Raw genomic sequence first — 16,778 nt, 5'->3', positions numbered from 1 at the left:
TATCCCCTAGTGTCAGATATTATCCCCCAGTATCATATATTATCCCCTAGTATCACATATTATCCCCCAGTGTCAGATATTATCCCCCCCCAGTGTCAGATATTATCCCCCAGTATCAGATATTATCCCCCCCAGTATCAGATATTATCCCCTAGTGTCAGATATTATCCCCCCCCCAGTATCAGATATTATCCCCCAGTGTCAGATATTATCCCCTAGTGTCAGATATTATCCCCCCCAGTATCAGATATTATCCCCCCCAGTATCAAATATTATCCCCCCCAGTATCAGATATTATCCCCCAGTATCAGATATTATCCCCCAGTATCATATATTATCCCTCAGTATCAGATATTATCCCTCAGTATCAGATATTATCCCTCAGTATCAGATATTATCCCCTAGTGTCAGATATTATCCCCCAGTGTCAGATATTATCCCCTAGTGTCAGATATTATCCCCCCCAGTATCAGATATTATCCCCCAGTATCAGATATTATCCCCCAGTGTCAGATATTATCCCCTAGTGTCAGATATTATCCCCCCCCCAGTATCAGATATTATCCCCCAGTATCAGATATTATCCCCCAGTGTCAGATATTATCCCCCAGTATCAGATATTATCCCCCAGTGTCAGATATTATCCCCCCCAGTATCAGATATTATCCCCTAGTGTCAGATGTTATCCCCCTCCAGTATCAGATATTATCCCCCCCAGTATCAAATATTATCCCCCAGTATCAGATATTATCCCCCAGTATCAGATATTATCCCCCAGTATCAGATATTATCCCCCCCCCCAGTGTCAGATATTATCCCCAGTGTCAGATATTATCCCCCCCCCCCCCAGTGTCAGATATTATCCCCAGTGTCAGATATTATCCCCCCCCCCCAGTGTCAGATATTATCCCCCCCCCCCCAGTGTCAGATATTATCCCCCAGTATCAGATATTATCCCCTAGTGTCAGATATTATCCCCAGTGTCAGATATTATCCCCCCCCCCCCCCCCAGTGTCAGATATTATCCCCTAGTGTCAGATATTATCCCCTAGTTACATAGTTACATAGTTAGTACGGTCGAAAAAAGACATATGTCCATCAAGTTCAACAGGGAATTAAGGGGTAGGGGTGCGGCGCGATATTGGGGAAGGGATGGGATTTTATATTTCTTCATAAGCATTAATGTTATTTTGTTCCATGAATGTATCTAATCCTGTTTTAAAGCTGTTAATTGTTCCTGCTGTGACCAGTTCCTGAGGTAGACCGTTCCATAAATTCACAGTCCTCACGGTAAAGAAGGCGTGTCGCCCCTTTAGACTAAACCTTTTCTTCTCCAGATGGAGGGAGTGCCCCCTCGTCCTTTGGGGGGGTTTAACCTGGAACAGTTTTTCTCCATATTTTTTGTATGGGCCATTAATATACTTATATACATTTATCATATCCCCCCTTATACGTCTCTTCTCAAGACTAAACAATTGTAACTCCTTTAATCGCTCCTCATAGCTAAGATGTTCCAGGCCCCATATTAGTTTAGTCGCGCGTCTCTGCACCCTTTCCAGCTCCGCAGTGTCCCTTTTATGGACAGGTGCCCAAAACTGACCAGCATATTCCAGGTGAGGCCGTACCAATGCTTTATAAAGGGGGAGTATTATACACTATAGACTGTACCAATGCTTTATAAAGGGGGAGTATTATACACTATAGACTGTACCAATGCTTTATAAAGGGGGAGTATTATACACTATAGACTGTACCAATGCTTTATAAAGGGGGAGTATTATACACTATAGACTGTACCAATGCTTTATAAAGGGGGAGTATTATGTCCCTGTCCCTGGAGTCCAGGCCTCTTTTGATACATGACAATATCCTGCCGGCTTTGGAAGCAGCAGCCTGACATTGTGCTATTCTGTAGTCTGTGATCTACAAGTCCCCCAGATCCTTCTCTACCAGTGACTCTGACAGTTTAATCCCCTCTAAGACATACGACGCTGCAGGTTATTAGTATACACAGCCCCCCCTCTATATACACAGCCCCCCTCTATATACACAGCCCCCCCTCTATATACACAGCCCCCCTCTATATACACAGCCCCCCTCTATATACACAGCCCCCCTCTATATACACAGCCCCCCTCTCTATATACACAGCCCCCCTCTATATACACAGCCCCCCTCTATATACACAGCCCCCCTCTATATACACAGCCCCCCTCTATATACACAGCCCCCCTCTATATACACAGCCCCCCCTCTATATACACAGCCCCCCTCTATATACACAGCCCCCCCTCTATATACACAGCCCCCCTCTATATACACAGCCCCCCTCTATATACACAGCCCCCCCTCTATATACACAGCCCCCCTAAGACATACGATGCTGCAGGTTATTAGTACCCAGATGCAGAACTTTACATTTATCCACATTGAACCTCATTTGCCAAGTGGAGGCCCAGACACTTAGTCTATCCAAGTCATCTTGTAACTTATGCACATCCTCTATAGACTGTACCCCCCCTCTATATACACAGCCCCCCTCTATATACACAGCCCCCCTCTATATACACAGCCCCCCCCTCTATATACACAGCCCCCCTCTATATACACAGCCCCCCTCTATATACACAGCCCCCCTCTATATACAGAGCCCCCCTCTATATACACAGCCCCCCCTCTATATACACAGCCCCCCTCTATATACACAGCCCCCCCTCTATATACACAGCCCCCCTCTATATACACAGCCCCCCTCTATATACAGAGCTGTTAATACCATCCTCTATATCATTGATAAATAAATTAAACAGCAGCGGGCCCAGTACAGAACCTTGGGGTCACCACTAATAACCGGGGACCAATCAGAGTACGAATCATTGACCCCCACTCTCTGGGTACGATCCATGATCAGTGTTCAATCCAGTTACAAACTAAAATTTCCAAACCCAAAGACCTTAACTTACCTGTCAGACGTCTATGAGGGACAGTATCAAATGCTTTAGGGAAATCCAGAAACACTATATACACAGCCATTAGTCTATATACACAGCCCCCCCTCTATATACACAGCCCCCCTCTATATCCACAACCATTCCCCTATATACCCAGCCCCCCTCTATATATACAGCCCCCCCTCTATATATACAGCCCCCCTCTATATCCACAGCCCCCCTCTATATACACAGCCCCCCTCTATATCCACAGCCCCCCCTCTATATACACAGCCCCCTCTATATCCACAGCCATTCCTCTATATACACAGCCCCCCTCTTTATCCACAGCCCCCCCTCTATATACACAGCCCCCTCTATATCCACAGCCATTCCTCTATATACACAGCCCCCCTCTTTATCCACAGCCCCCCCTCTATATACACAGCCCCCCTCTATATACACAGCCCCCCTCTATATACACAGCCCCCCCCCTCTATATACACAGCCCCCCTCTATATACAGAGCTGTTATTACCATCCTCTATATCATTGATAAATAAATTAAACAACAGCGGGCCCAGTACAGAACCTTGGGGTCACCACTAATAACCGGGGACCAATCAGAGTACGAATCATTGACCCCCACTCTCTGGGTACGATCCATGATCAGTGTTCAATCCAGTTACAAACTAAAATTTCCAAACCCAAAGACCTTAACTTACCTGTCAGACGTCTATGAGGGACAGTATCAAATGCTTTAGCAAAATCCAGAGACACTATATCCACAGCCATTCCTCTATATACACAGCCCCCCTCTATATCCACAGCCCCCCCTCTATATACACAGCCCCCCCCCTCTATATACACAGCCCCCCTCTATATACACAGCCATTCCTCTATATACACAGCCCCCCTCTATATCCACAGCCCCCCTCTATATACACAGCCCCCCTATATACACAGCCCCCCTCTATATACACAGACCCCCTCTATATACACAGCCCCCCCTCTATATACACAGCCCCCCTCTATATACACAGCCCCCTTCTATATACACAGCCCCCCTCTATATACACAGCCCCCCTCTATATACACAGCCCCCCTCTATATACACAGCCCCCCCTCTATATACACAGCCCCCCTCTATATACACAGCCCCCCCTCTATATACACAGCCCCCCTCTATATCCACAGCCCCCCTCTATATCCACAGCCCCCCTCTATATACACAGCCCCCCTCTATATACACAGCCCCCCCTCTATATACACAGCCATTCCTCTGTCAAGGCTTCTACTCACCTCTTCATAAAAGCAGATTAGATTGGTGACACCTTCTCTCCTTAGTAAACCCATGCTGGCTATCACTTATAATACAATTATCCCCTATGTATTCCTGTATGTAATCCCTTATAAGTCCTTCAAACAATTTACCCACAATGCACGTTAGACTTACCGGTCTATAGTTTCCTGGGGAAGACCTAGAGCCCTTTTTGAAGATTGGCACCACATTCGCCTTGCGCCAGTCCCTTGGCACAATACCAGACACCAGAGAATCTCTAAATATCATGAACAGGGGTACAGATATTACTGAACTTACCTCTCTAAGAACTCTTGGGTGCAATCCATCTGGCCCTGGAGATTTGCTTACATTTATATCACTTAACTTACCTTGTACCATCTCTACATTAAGCCAGTTCAGTACATTACATGATGTGTTACCAGCACTGACCTGTACATGATGTGTTACCAGCACTGACCTGTACATGATTTGTTACCAGCACTGACCTGGCCAATGTCAGCTCCTTTTTCCATAGTGTATACAGAACTAAAGAACCCATTCAGTAGCTCCGCCTTCTCTTGATCGCCCGTGACAACCTCCCCATTATCATTATTAAGGGGTCCTACATGCTCTGTCCTTGGTTTTTTTGCATTTATATATCTAAAAAAATATTTAGGATTAGTTTTGCTTTCTTTGGCCACCTGTCTCTCGTTTTGAATTTTTGCTGTTTTTATTACATTTTTACAGATTTTATTAAGCTCTTTGTACTGTTTAAATGTTATCGCTGACCCATCAGATTTGTATTTTTTGAAGGCTATTTTTTTGTTGTTTATTGCTCTTTTAACCTCATTTGTCAGCCATGTAGGATTTAGTTTTAATGGTTTATATTTGTTCCCCTTTGGTATATATTTAGCTGTATAGTTATTTAGAGTTGATTTAAAGATGTCCCATTTCCCTTCTGTATCAGTATTTGAGAACCCCTCCCCCCAGTCTATGTCCTGTAGTGCAGATCTCAGCCCAGGGAAATTTGCATTTTTAAAGTTATATGTTTTTGCCTTCCCCGCCTGTCTTTGTTTTCTACATTTTAAGTGAAAAGTAACTATATTGTGGTCGCTATTCCCAAGGTTTTCCCGCACAGTTACATTACCAACCAGCTCTGCGTTGTTGGAAATGATCAGATCCCACAAGGCATCACTTCTTGTTGGGTCCTCCACAAACTGGCCCATAAAATTATTCTGCAATAAATTTAGGAATTGTCGCCCCTTTGTAGTTTTAGCCAACCCCGGACCCCAATCTGTATCTGGATAGTTATAATCTCCCATTATCACCACTGTACCTGCCCGGGCGGCCTCTCTATTTGTTTATGAAGCCGAACTTCTCAGTGTCAGATATTATTCCCCCAGTATCAGATATTATTCCCCCAGTATCAGATATTATCCTGCAGTATCAGATATTATCCCCTAGTGTCAGATATTATCCCCTAGTGTCAGATATTATCCCCTAGTGTCAGATATTATCCCCCCCAGTATCAGATATTATCCCCCCCAGTATCAGATATTATCCCCCCCAGTATCAGATATTATCCCCCCCAGTATCAGATATTATCCCCAGTGTCAGATATTATCCCCTAGTGTCAGATATTATCCCCCAGTATCAGATATTATCCCACTCAGTATCCGATATTATCCCCCAGTGTCAGATATTATTCCCCCAGTGTCAGATATTATCCTCTAGTGTCAGATATTATCCCGCCCAGTGTCAGATATTATCCCCCAGTATCAGATATTATCCCACTCAGTATCCGATATTATCCCCCAGTATCAGATATTATCCCCTAGTGTCAGATATTATCCCCCAGTATCATATATTATCCCCTAGTGTCAGATATTATCCCCCAGTATCATATATTATCCCCTAATGTCAGATATTATCCCGCAGTATCAGATATTATCCCCCAGTATGAGATATTATCCCCCCCCCAGTATTATCCCCCCAGTATCAGATATTATCCCCCCTAGTGTCAGATGTTATCCCCTAGTATCAGATATTATCCCCCAGTATCAGATATTATCCCCTAGTGTCAGATATTATCCCCCAGTGTGAGATATTATCCCCTAGTGTCAGATATTATCCCCCAGTATCAGATATTATCCCCTAGTGTCAGATATTATCCCCTAGTGTCAGATATTATCCCCCAGTATGAGATATTATCCCCCCCCCAGTATTATTCCCCCAGTATCAGATATTATCCCCCCTAGTGTCACATATTATCCCCTAGTATCAGATATTATCCCCCAGTATCAGATATTATCCCCTAGTGTCAGATATTATCCCTCAGTATCATATATTATCCCCACCAGTATTAGATATGCGATGTGCGTGGGAAGCCCGTGAAGATGAAAAATGTGCAGAAAAAATTGCTTCGCCAACTGTGGCGCAGAAGGAAGGCCAGGAAGTGGAATAAAATGAGCCATTTTGGAAAAGCGATCAACGACCACCCAAATGACGGTGTTGCCATGGGATAAAGGGAGGTCTGTGATGACGTCCATGGCTATGTGAGACCAAGGTTGTTCAGGCACTGGCAGAGGAAGGAGAAGACCTGCAGGCTTTTGGCATGGAGTCTTGTCACGTGCACACACTGTACAAGCCCGTACGAAATTGGTAACATCTTTTTCCAGGGAGGACCACCAACAGTGTCTGGCAATCAACTGTAATGATTTTTTAATTCCAGCATGACCAGCCAGATGGGAGGAATGGCCCCATTTGAGAGTCCGGAGGCGAAGACGTGGTGGTACATAAGTTTTTCCTGGAGGAATTGGTACAAGAGAAACAGGAGCAGACGAGATCAGACACTCAGGAGGTATGATGTGCTGAGGAAGGGTCTCGGCTTCTGAGGCATCGGGGGAGCGTGATAGAGCATCAGCCCTGACATTCTTCTCTGCAGGACGAAAATGAATTTGAAAATTGAAGCAGGCAAAAAACAAGGACCATCTGGCTTGGCGAGGATTTAACCGCTGGGCGGATTGGAGATAAGACAGGTTCTTATGGTCAGTGTAAATGGTGATGGGGTGAAGGGATCCCTCCAGAAGGTGTCTCCATTCTTCAAGTGCCAACTTGATGGCCAACAATTCTCGATCTCCTATAGAATCCTTTTTTTCAGGAGGGGAAAAAGTTTTGGAGAAGAAACCGCAAGTGATGCTCTTTCCTTTGGCGTTTTTTTGGAGAAGGACAGCTCCAGCTCCCACAGAGGAGGTGTCAACCTCAAGAAAGAAAGGCTTTAGTGGATCAGGCCTGGACAGGACTGGTGCAGAAGTGAAGGTGGCCTTAAGGTGAGGGAAAGCTTCATCCGCTTGGGGAGGCCAGGACCTCGGATTCGCGTTTTTTCTTGTCAGTGCCACAATAGGAGCAACGATGGTGGAGAAATGGGGAATAAACTGACGATAGTAGTTGGCGAATCCGAGGAAGCTGGATAGCACGGAGTCCAGAGGGGGGTGGCCAATCCAAGACTGCGGACAGCTTAGCAGGATCCATTTGTAGACCTTGTCCAGAGACCAGGTACCCCAGGAAAGGAAGACAGCTGCGTTCAAAAAGGCATTTTTCAAGCTTAGCGTAAAGATGACTTACACGAAGGCGCTGGAGCACTTGACGGACTTGGAACCTATGCTCTTCTAGGTTGTAGGAAAAGATTAGGATGTCGTCTAAATAAACAACAATACAGGTGTATAGTATGTCCCGGAAAATTTCATTGACAAAGTCTTGAAATACTGCAGGGGCTTTGCAAAGTCCAAATGGCATAACGAGATATTCGAAGTGGCTGTCTCGGGTGTTAAAAGGGGTTTCCACTCATCTCCTTCACGGATTCTGATGAGGATATAAGCTCCCCTAAGGTCGAGTTTAGTGAAAATTTTTGCTCCGCGCAGACGGTCAAGGAGTTCCGAGATGAGAGGCAGAGGGTAGCTGTTTTTTACTGTGATTTTATTGAGGCCACGATAGTCTATGCAGGGGCGTAGCGAACCATCCTTTTTGGCAACAAAGAAGAACCCCGCTCCGGCTGGAGAAGATTTTCTTATGAAACCTTTCTTTAGGTTCTCCTGTATGTATTCTGTCATGGCCTTAGTTTCGGGAGCGGAGAGAGGGTAAATTCTGCCATGGGGTGGTGTGGTACCAGGAAGCAAGTCAATGGGACAGTTGTAGGGTCTATGTGGTGGTAAGACCTCCGCCTGTTTTTTACAGAAGACGTCTGAAAAGTGCTGATAGACCTTTGGAAGGTCAGGCAAAAGAGTAGCGATGGAGACTTGGTTGGTTGGTACAGACTTGAGGCAGCATTTGTGGCAGGAAGAGCCCCAGGATTTAATGTCCCCAGTGGTCCAGTCGAGGGTAGGAGTATGACACTGGAGCCAGGGCAGACCAAGAAGGATGTCTGAGGTACAGTTAGGCAAAACAAAAAATTTTATTTTTTCTTGATGGAGAACACCGACGTTCATGAGCAAAGGTTCAGTGCGGTAACGCAAGGTGCAGTCCAGTCTTTCTCCGTTCACAGAAGAAATGAAGAAGGGTTTGATGAGACGGATAACCGGAATGTTGAATGTGTTGATAAATGAGGCTTCAATAAAGTTTCCTGCAGATCCTGAGTCCAGGAAGGCCACCGCAGAGAAGGAGGAATTAGCGGAAGGAGAAATCCGCACAGGAATAGTCAGACGTGGAGAGGATGAATTCACACCTAGTAACGCCTCTCCCACGCTTACAAGGTGCATGCGTTTCCCTGACGCGGAGGGCGGATTGGACAGTCCTTAAGGAAATGTTCAGTACTAGCGCAGTACAGGCACAAATTTCCCATCCTGCGGTGAGTCCTCTCTTCTTGGGTCAGGCGAGACCTATCCACTTGCATAGCCTCCTTGGCGGGAGGCACAGGAGTAGGTTGCAAAGGAGTCTGGAAAAGGGGTGCCAATCGGGAAAAAAGGCCTGGTGTGAACAAGTCCCTTTTCTTGGCGGAGCTACTGGCATCTTTCTGAGAAACGCATATCTATGTGGCCAACTGGAGAAGTTCAGGCAAGGAAGCGGGAATTTCTCGTGCAGCCAGAATATCTTTGATGTGGCTGGATAAACCTTTCTTGAAGGTCGCGCAGAGGGCCTCATTGTTCCAAGCAAGCTCAGAGGTGAGGGTGCGGAACTGGATGGCGTATTCACCTACAGAAGAGCTCCCTTGGACCAGATTCAGAAGAGCCATCTCGGCAGAGGAGGCCCGGGCTGGCTCCTCGAAGACACTGCGAACTTCGGAGAAAAATGACTGGACGGAAGCAGTGGCAGGATCGTTGCGGTCCCAAAGCGGTGTGGCCCAGGACAAGGCCTTTCCAGATAGTAAACTGACCACGAAAGCCACCTTAGACCGTTCAGTAGGGAACTGGTCCGACATCATCTCAAGGTGCAGAGAACATTGGGACAGGAATCCTCGGCACATCTTAGAGTCCCCATCAAATTTCTCAGGAAGAGACAAACGGACTCTAGAGGAAGTAGCGGCAGCTCGGAGTGGAGGAGATGCAGGAGCTGGCGAGGGAGATGGTAGAGGCTGTGTCGGCAGAAGCTGCTGGAGCATGGCGGCCAACTGTAACAGCTGTTGTCCTTGTTGGGCGATCTGCTGAGACTGCTGGGTAACTACGGTAGTGAGGTCAGCAAGACTTGGCAGCGGCACCTCAGCGGGATCCATGGTCGGATCTACTGTCAGGAACTGGACTGGTATGCAGTTAGTGGACCCTCTGTGCTAGTGAGGCGATGACGTGGGCCGTACCAGGGGACCGGTTCTAAGAAAATACTGGTTTTCACCAGAGCCCGCCGCAAAGCGGGATGGACTTGCTGCAGCGGTAACTCCCAGGTCGTATCCCCGGATAGCGACTCAACCTCACTAACAGCTGAGATAGGCGTAGTACACAAGGACAAGACGGAGGCAAGGTCGGACATAGCAAGAGGTCAAGGCAGGCGGCAACGGTTCGTAGTCAGGGCCAACGGCAAGGGTCTGGATACACAGGCTAGGGATACACAAAACGCTTTCTCAGGGCACTAGGGCAACAAGATCCGGCAAGGACAGGAAGGGGAAGTGGGTTTTTATATGTTTAGAACTGATTGGGCCAGGCACTAATTAGTGGTGCACTGGCCCTTTAAATTTCAAAGAGCCGGCGCGCACGCGCTGGGAAGGCAGTGAAGGAGGACGTGGTGGGTAAGAGACCTGGGACGCGGTCCGTGAGCGGGCACATCCCGTCCCACGGATCACGTCCTCACCGGTGGAGCAGATATTATCCTGCAGTATCAGATATTATTCCCCCTAGTGTCAGATATTATTCCCCCAGTATCAGATATTATCCCCTAGTGTCAGATATTATCCCCTAGTGTCAGATATTATCCCCTAGTGTCAGATATTATCCCCTAGTGTCAGATATTATCTCCCAGTGTCAGATATTATCTCCTAGTGTCAGATATTATTCCCTAGTGTCAGATATTATCCCCAAGTTTCAGATGTTATCCCCCTCCAGTATCAGATATTATCCCCCAGTATCAGATATTATCCCCCAGTATCAGATATTATCCCCAAGTTTCAGATGTTATCCCCCAGTATCAGATTTTATCCCCCAGTGTCAGATATTATCCCCTAGTGTCAGATATTATCCCCTAGTGTCAGATATTATCCCCCAGTGTCAGATATTATCCCCCCCCTAGTATTAGATATTATCCCCCCAGTATCAGATATTATCCCCTAGTGTCAGATATTATCCTGCAGTATCCAATATTATTCCCCTCAATACCCGATATTATCCCCCCAGTATCAGATATTATCCCCCAGTATCAGATATTATCCCCCAGTATCATATATTATTTCTAGTATCAGATATTATCCCCTAGTATCAGATATTCTCCCCCAGTGTCAGATATTATCCCCCCCCAGTATTAGATATTCTCCCCCAGTGTCAGATATTATCCCCCCCCAGTATTAGATATTCTCCCCCAGTGTCAGATATTATCCCCCCGCCCCCCAGTGTTAGATATTATCCCCCAGTATCAGATATTATCCTGCAGTATCACATATTATCCCTCAGTATCATATATTATCCCTTAGGATCATATATTATCCCCCAGTATCAGATATTATCCCTCAGTATCAGATATTATCCCTCAGTATTAGATATTATCCCCTAGTGTCAGATATTATCCCCTAGTGTCAGATATTATCCCTCAGTATCAGATATTATCCCCCAGTGTCAGATATTATCCCCAGTATCAGATATTATCCCCCAGTATCAGATATTATCCCCCAGTATCAGATATTATCCCTCAGTATCATATATTATCTCCCCCAGTATCAGATATTATCCCTCAGTATCATATATTATCTCCCCTAGTGTCAGATATTATCCCTAGTATCAGATATTATCCCCTAGTATCAGATATTATCCCCTAGTGTCAGATATTATCCCCCCCCCTAGTATTAGATATTATCCCTCAGTATCAGATATTATCCCCCAGTATCAGATATTATCCCTCAGTATCAGATATTATCCCCCAGTGTCAGATATTATCCCCTAGTATCAGATATTATCCCCTAGTATCAGATATTATCCCCCAGTGTCAGATATTATCCCCTAGTGTCAGATATTATCCCCTAGTGTCAGATATTATCCCCCAGTGTCAGATATTATCCCCCCCCTAGTATTAGATATTATCCCCCCAGTATCAGATATTATCCCCTAGTGTCAGATATTATCCTGCAGTATCCAATATTATTCCCCTCAATACCCGATATTATCCCCCCAGTATCAGATATTATCCCCCAGTATCAGATATTATCCCCCAGTATCATATATTATTTCTAGTATCAGATATTATCCCCTAGTATCAGATATTCTCCCCCAGTGTCAGATATTATCCCCCCCCAGTATTAGATATTCTCCCCCAGTGTCAGATATTATCCCCCCCCAGTATTAGATATTCTCCCCCAGTGTCAGATATTATCCCCCCGCCCCCCAGTGTTAGATATTATCCCCCAGTATCAGATATTATCCTGCAGTATCACATATTATCCCTCAGTATCATATATTATCCCTTAGGATCATATATTATCCCCCAGTATCAGATATTATCCCTCAGTATCAGATATTATCCCTCAGTATTAGATATTATCCCCTAGTGTCAGATATTATCCCCTAGTGTCAGATATTATCCCTCAGTATCAGATATTATCCCCCAGTGTCAGATATTATCCCCAGTATCAGATATTATCCCCCAGTATCAGATATTATCCCCCAGTATCAGATATTATCCCTCAGTATCATATATTATCTCCCCCAGTATCAGATATTATCCCTCAGTATCATATATTATCTCCCCTAGTGTCAGATATTATCCCTAGTATCAGATATTATCCCCTAGTATCAGATATTATCCCCTAGTGTCAGATATTATCCCCCCCCCTAGTATTAGATATTATCCCTCAGTATCAGATATTATCCCCCAGTATCAGATATTATCCCTCAGTATCAGATATTATCCCCCAGTGTCAGATATTATTCCCCCAGTATCAGATATTATCCCCTAGAGTCAGATATTATCCCCCAGTGTCAGATATTATTCCCCCAGTGTCAGATATTATCCCCTAGTGTCAGATATTATCCCCCCCAGTATCAGATATTATCCCCCAGTGTCAGATATTATCCCCTAGTGTCAGATATTATCCTGCAGTATCCAATATTATCCCCCTCAATATCCGATATTATCCCCCAGTGTCAGATATTATTTCTAGTATCAGATATTATCCCCTAATGTCAGATATTATCCCCCCCAGTATTAGATATTCTCCCCCAGTGTCAGATATTATCCCCCCCCCCCAGTATTAGATATTATCCCCCCAGTGTCAGATATTATCCTGCAGTATCACATATTATCCCCCCCAGTATCATATATTATCCCTTAGGATCATATATTATCCCCCAGTATCAGATATTATCCCCCAGTGTCAGATATTATCCCCTAGTGTCAGATATTATCCCCAGTATCAGATATTATCCCCCAGTGTCAGATATTATCCCCTAGTGTCAGATATTATCCCCAGTATCAGATATTATCCCTCAGTATCAGATATTATCCCTCAGTATTAGATATTATCCCCAGTATCAGATATTATCCCCCAGTGTCAGATATTATCCCCCAGTGTCAGATATTATCCCCCAGTATCAGATTTTATCCCCTAGTGTCAGATATTATCCCTCAGTATTAGATATTATCCCCAGTATCAGATATTATCCCCCAGTATCATATATTATCCCCCAGTGTCAGATATTATCCCTAGTATCAGATATTATCCCTCAGTATTAGATATTATCCCCAGTATCAGATATTATCCCCCAGTGTCAGATATTATCCCCCAGTGTCGGATATTATCCCCCAGTGTCAGATATTATCCCCCAGTATCAGATATTATCCCCCAGTATCAGATATTATCCCCAGTATCAGATTTTATCCCCTAGTGTCAGATATTATCCCTAGTATCAGATATTATCCCCTAGTGTCAGATATTATCCCCCCCCCCTAGTATTAGATATTATCCCTCAGTATCAGATATTATCCCCCAGTGTCAGATATTATTCCCCCAGTATCAGATATTATCCCCTAGAGTCAGATATTATCCCCTAGTGTCAGATATTATCCCCTAGTGTCAGATATTATCCCTAGTATCAGATATTATCCCCTAGTGTCAGATATTATCCCCTAGTGTCAGATATTATCCCCCAGTATCAGATATTATTCCCCCAGTATCAGATATTATCCCCTAGAGTCAGATATTATCCCCTAGTGTCAGATATTATCCCCTAGTGTCAGATATTATCCCCCAGTATCAGATATTATTCCCCCAGTATCAGATATTATCCCCTAGAGTCAGATATTATCCCCTAGTGTCAGATATTATCCCCTAGTGTCAGATATTATCCCCTAGTGTCAGATATTATCCTGCAGTATCCAATATTATCCCCCTCAATATCCGATATTATCCCCCAGTGTCAGATATTATCCCCTAGTATCATATATTATTTCTAGTATCAGATATTATCCCCTAATGTCAGATATTATCCCCCCCAGTATTAGATATTCTCCCCCAGTGTCAGATATTATCCCCCCCCCAGTATTAGATATTATCCCCCCAGTGTCAGATATTATCCTGCAGTATCACATATTATCCCCCCCCAGTATCATATATTATCCCTTAGGATCATATATTATCCCCCAGTATCATATATTATCCCTCAGTATTAGATATTATCCCCTAGTGTCAGATATTATCCCCCAGTATCAGATATTATCCCCCAGTATCAGATATTATCCCTCAGTATCAGATACTATCCCCCAGTGTCAGATATTATCCCCTAGTGTCAGATATTATCCCCCAGTATCAGATATTATCCCCCAGTGTCAAATATTTGTCAGGATCCGGGCTGGTAGCGGAGGCTGGTGGTGGATCCGCTGTGCCAGAGAGGTGATGACGTGGGCCGTACCAGGGGAACGGAGTCTAAGGAGTTACTGGTTTTCACCAGAGCCCGCCGCAAAGATAAGACACGGTGGAAGGGGATATCGGTTCTTAATGGTGATTTTGTTTAGACCACGATAGTCGATGCAGGGTCGCAGAGAGCCATCTTTCTTTGTGACAAAGAAGAAACCTGCTCCAGCAGGAGAGGAAGACTTCCTGATGAACCCCTTCTGTGGGTTTTCCTGAATATACTCTGACATGGCTTGAGTCTCAGGTGGAGAGAGAGGGTAAATTCTTCCTCGAGGTGGAGTGGTGCCAAGCATGAGGTCTATAGGGCAATCATAAGGCCTATGCGGGAGAAAAGTCTCTGCTTGCTTTTTACAGAAGACATCTGCAAAGTCCAAATATGGTTCTGGAAGGCCTGGAGGAGGTGGAGCATAAGATGCACGTTTAGCAGAAACTGGCAGGAGACATTTGCCAAAACAAGAGGACCTCCAACTTCGGATCTCCCTTGAAGACCAATCCAGGACAGGACTGTGACGCTGGAGCCAGGGCAGACCTAGCAGAATCTCCGAAGTACAGTGAGGAAGAACAGGAAACTCCAATTTCTCAGAATGAAGTACTCCAACAGACATCTGGCGGGTTCAGTACGGTAGAGAATGGTAGCATCCAGTCTCTCACCATTGACAGTGGTAATGTAGTAGGACTTGACAAGACGGACCACTGGAATATTAAACTTGCTTATATGTGAGGCGTCAATTAAGTTACCGGCGAAGCCGGAATCCAGAAAGGCAATAGCAACGAAGGATGTCTTGGCTGGGACACAGATTCGCACAGACACCATAAGGCGTGGAGAGATAGCATTCACACCTAGCAACGCCTATCTAACGTTAACTAGGTGTGCGTTTCCCGGACGAGGAGAGGACAGTTTTTTAAGAAATGTTGTGTACTGGCACAGTACAGACACAGATTCTCGTCTCTGCGCGGTTCCTTTCTTGAGGGGTCAGGCGTGACCGATCCACATGCATGGCTTCCTTGGCAGGAGGCCCAGTAGAGGGTTGCAATGGACGCAGGAAGACAGGAGCCGAACGAGGATAGCATCTCATTCGAACATTTCCTTTCTCCTGATGGAGTTCCTCTCGTCTCTTGGCGAAACGCAAATCAATCCTGGTGGCCAAATGGATGAGGTCACCCAGAGAAGACGGCATCTCACGTGCGGCTAGAACATCCTTTATGTTGCTTGACATGCTCTTCATAAAAATAGCACAGAGCGCCTCATTATTCTAAGAAAGTTCCGAGGCCAGAGTACGGAAATGTATGGCGTAATCGCCCACAGAAGAACCTCCTTGGGACAAGTTTAATAAAGCAGTCTCTGCAGAGGCAACCCGGGCAGGTTCCTCAAAAAAGTCCGGAATTCCCGTAGGAAGGAGTGGACATTGGCAGTGGCAGGATCGTTGCGGTCCCATAGCGGCGTAGCCCAGGCCAGAGCCCTCCCGGAGAGTAGGCTGACTATGAACACCACTTTGGCACATTCTGAGGGGAACAGGTCTGCCATCAACTCGAGATGCAAGAAGCATTGTGTCAGGAACCCACGGCACAGCTTGGAGTCTCCATCATACTTGTCCGGCAAGGACAGGCGGAAACAAGAGCGGGAAGCGACAGCAGGCTGTGGTGGCGATTGCTGCTGAGCTGACTGGAGTTGCAGGAGCAGGGCTCGAAGCTGGTGTAGCTGACGTGCTTGCTCGGTGAGCAAGGCTGCAAGGTCCCCAGGATCAGGTACCTCAGCGGAATCCATGGCCGGATCTTACTGTCAGGATCCGGGCTGGTAGCGGAGGCTGGTGGTGGATCCGCTGTGCCAGAGAGGTGATGACGTGGGCCGAACCAGGGGAACGGAGTCTAAGGAGTTACTGGTTTTCACCAGAGCCCGCCGCAAAGATAAGACACGGTGGAAGGGGATATCGGTTCTTAATGGTGATTTTGTTTAGACCACGATAGTCGATGCAGGGTCGCAGAGAGCCATCTTTCTTTGTGACAAAGAAGAAACCTGCTCCAGCAGGAGAGGA

The 16,778-nt window shown here is 45.6% G+C and overlaps 1 protein-coding gene across 1 annotated transcript; it reads right to left on the bottom strand.

Moving 5' to 3' along the window:
- Positions 1-16,072: 16,072 nt before the first annotated feature.
- LOC130283231 (protein LDOC1-like) lies at positions 16,073-16,510 on the bottom strand. Its single transcript, XM_056532438.1, has one exon. The coding sequence runs from the start codon at positions 16,508-16,510 to the stop codon at positions 16,073-16,075; it is 438 nt and encodes a 145-aa protein (XP_056388413.1).
- Between the last annotated feature and the right edge of the window lie 268 nt (positions 16,511-16,778).

Source organism: Hyla sarda, chromosome 7, assembly GCF_029499605.1.
Source record: "Hyla sarda isolate aHylSar1 chromosome 7, aHylSar1.hap1, whole genome shotgun sequence".
Classification (NCBI taxonomy): domain Eukaryota; kingdom Metazoa; phylum Chordata; class Amphibia; order Anura; family Hylidae; genus Hyla; species Hyla sarda.
This window is presented reverse-complemented; position numbering and strand designations above follow the sequence as displayed.

Coding starts and splice junctions, on each gene's coding strand:
- LOC130283231 (XM_056532438.1), bottom strand. CDS start 16,510: ATGGATTCCGCTGAGGTACCTGATCCTGGGGACCTTGCAGCCTTGCTC.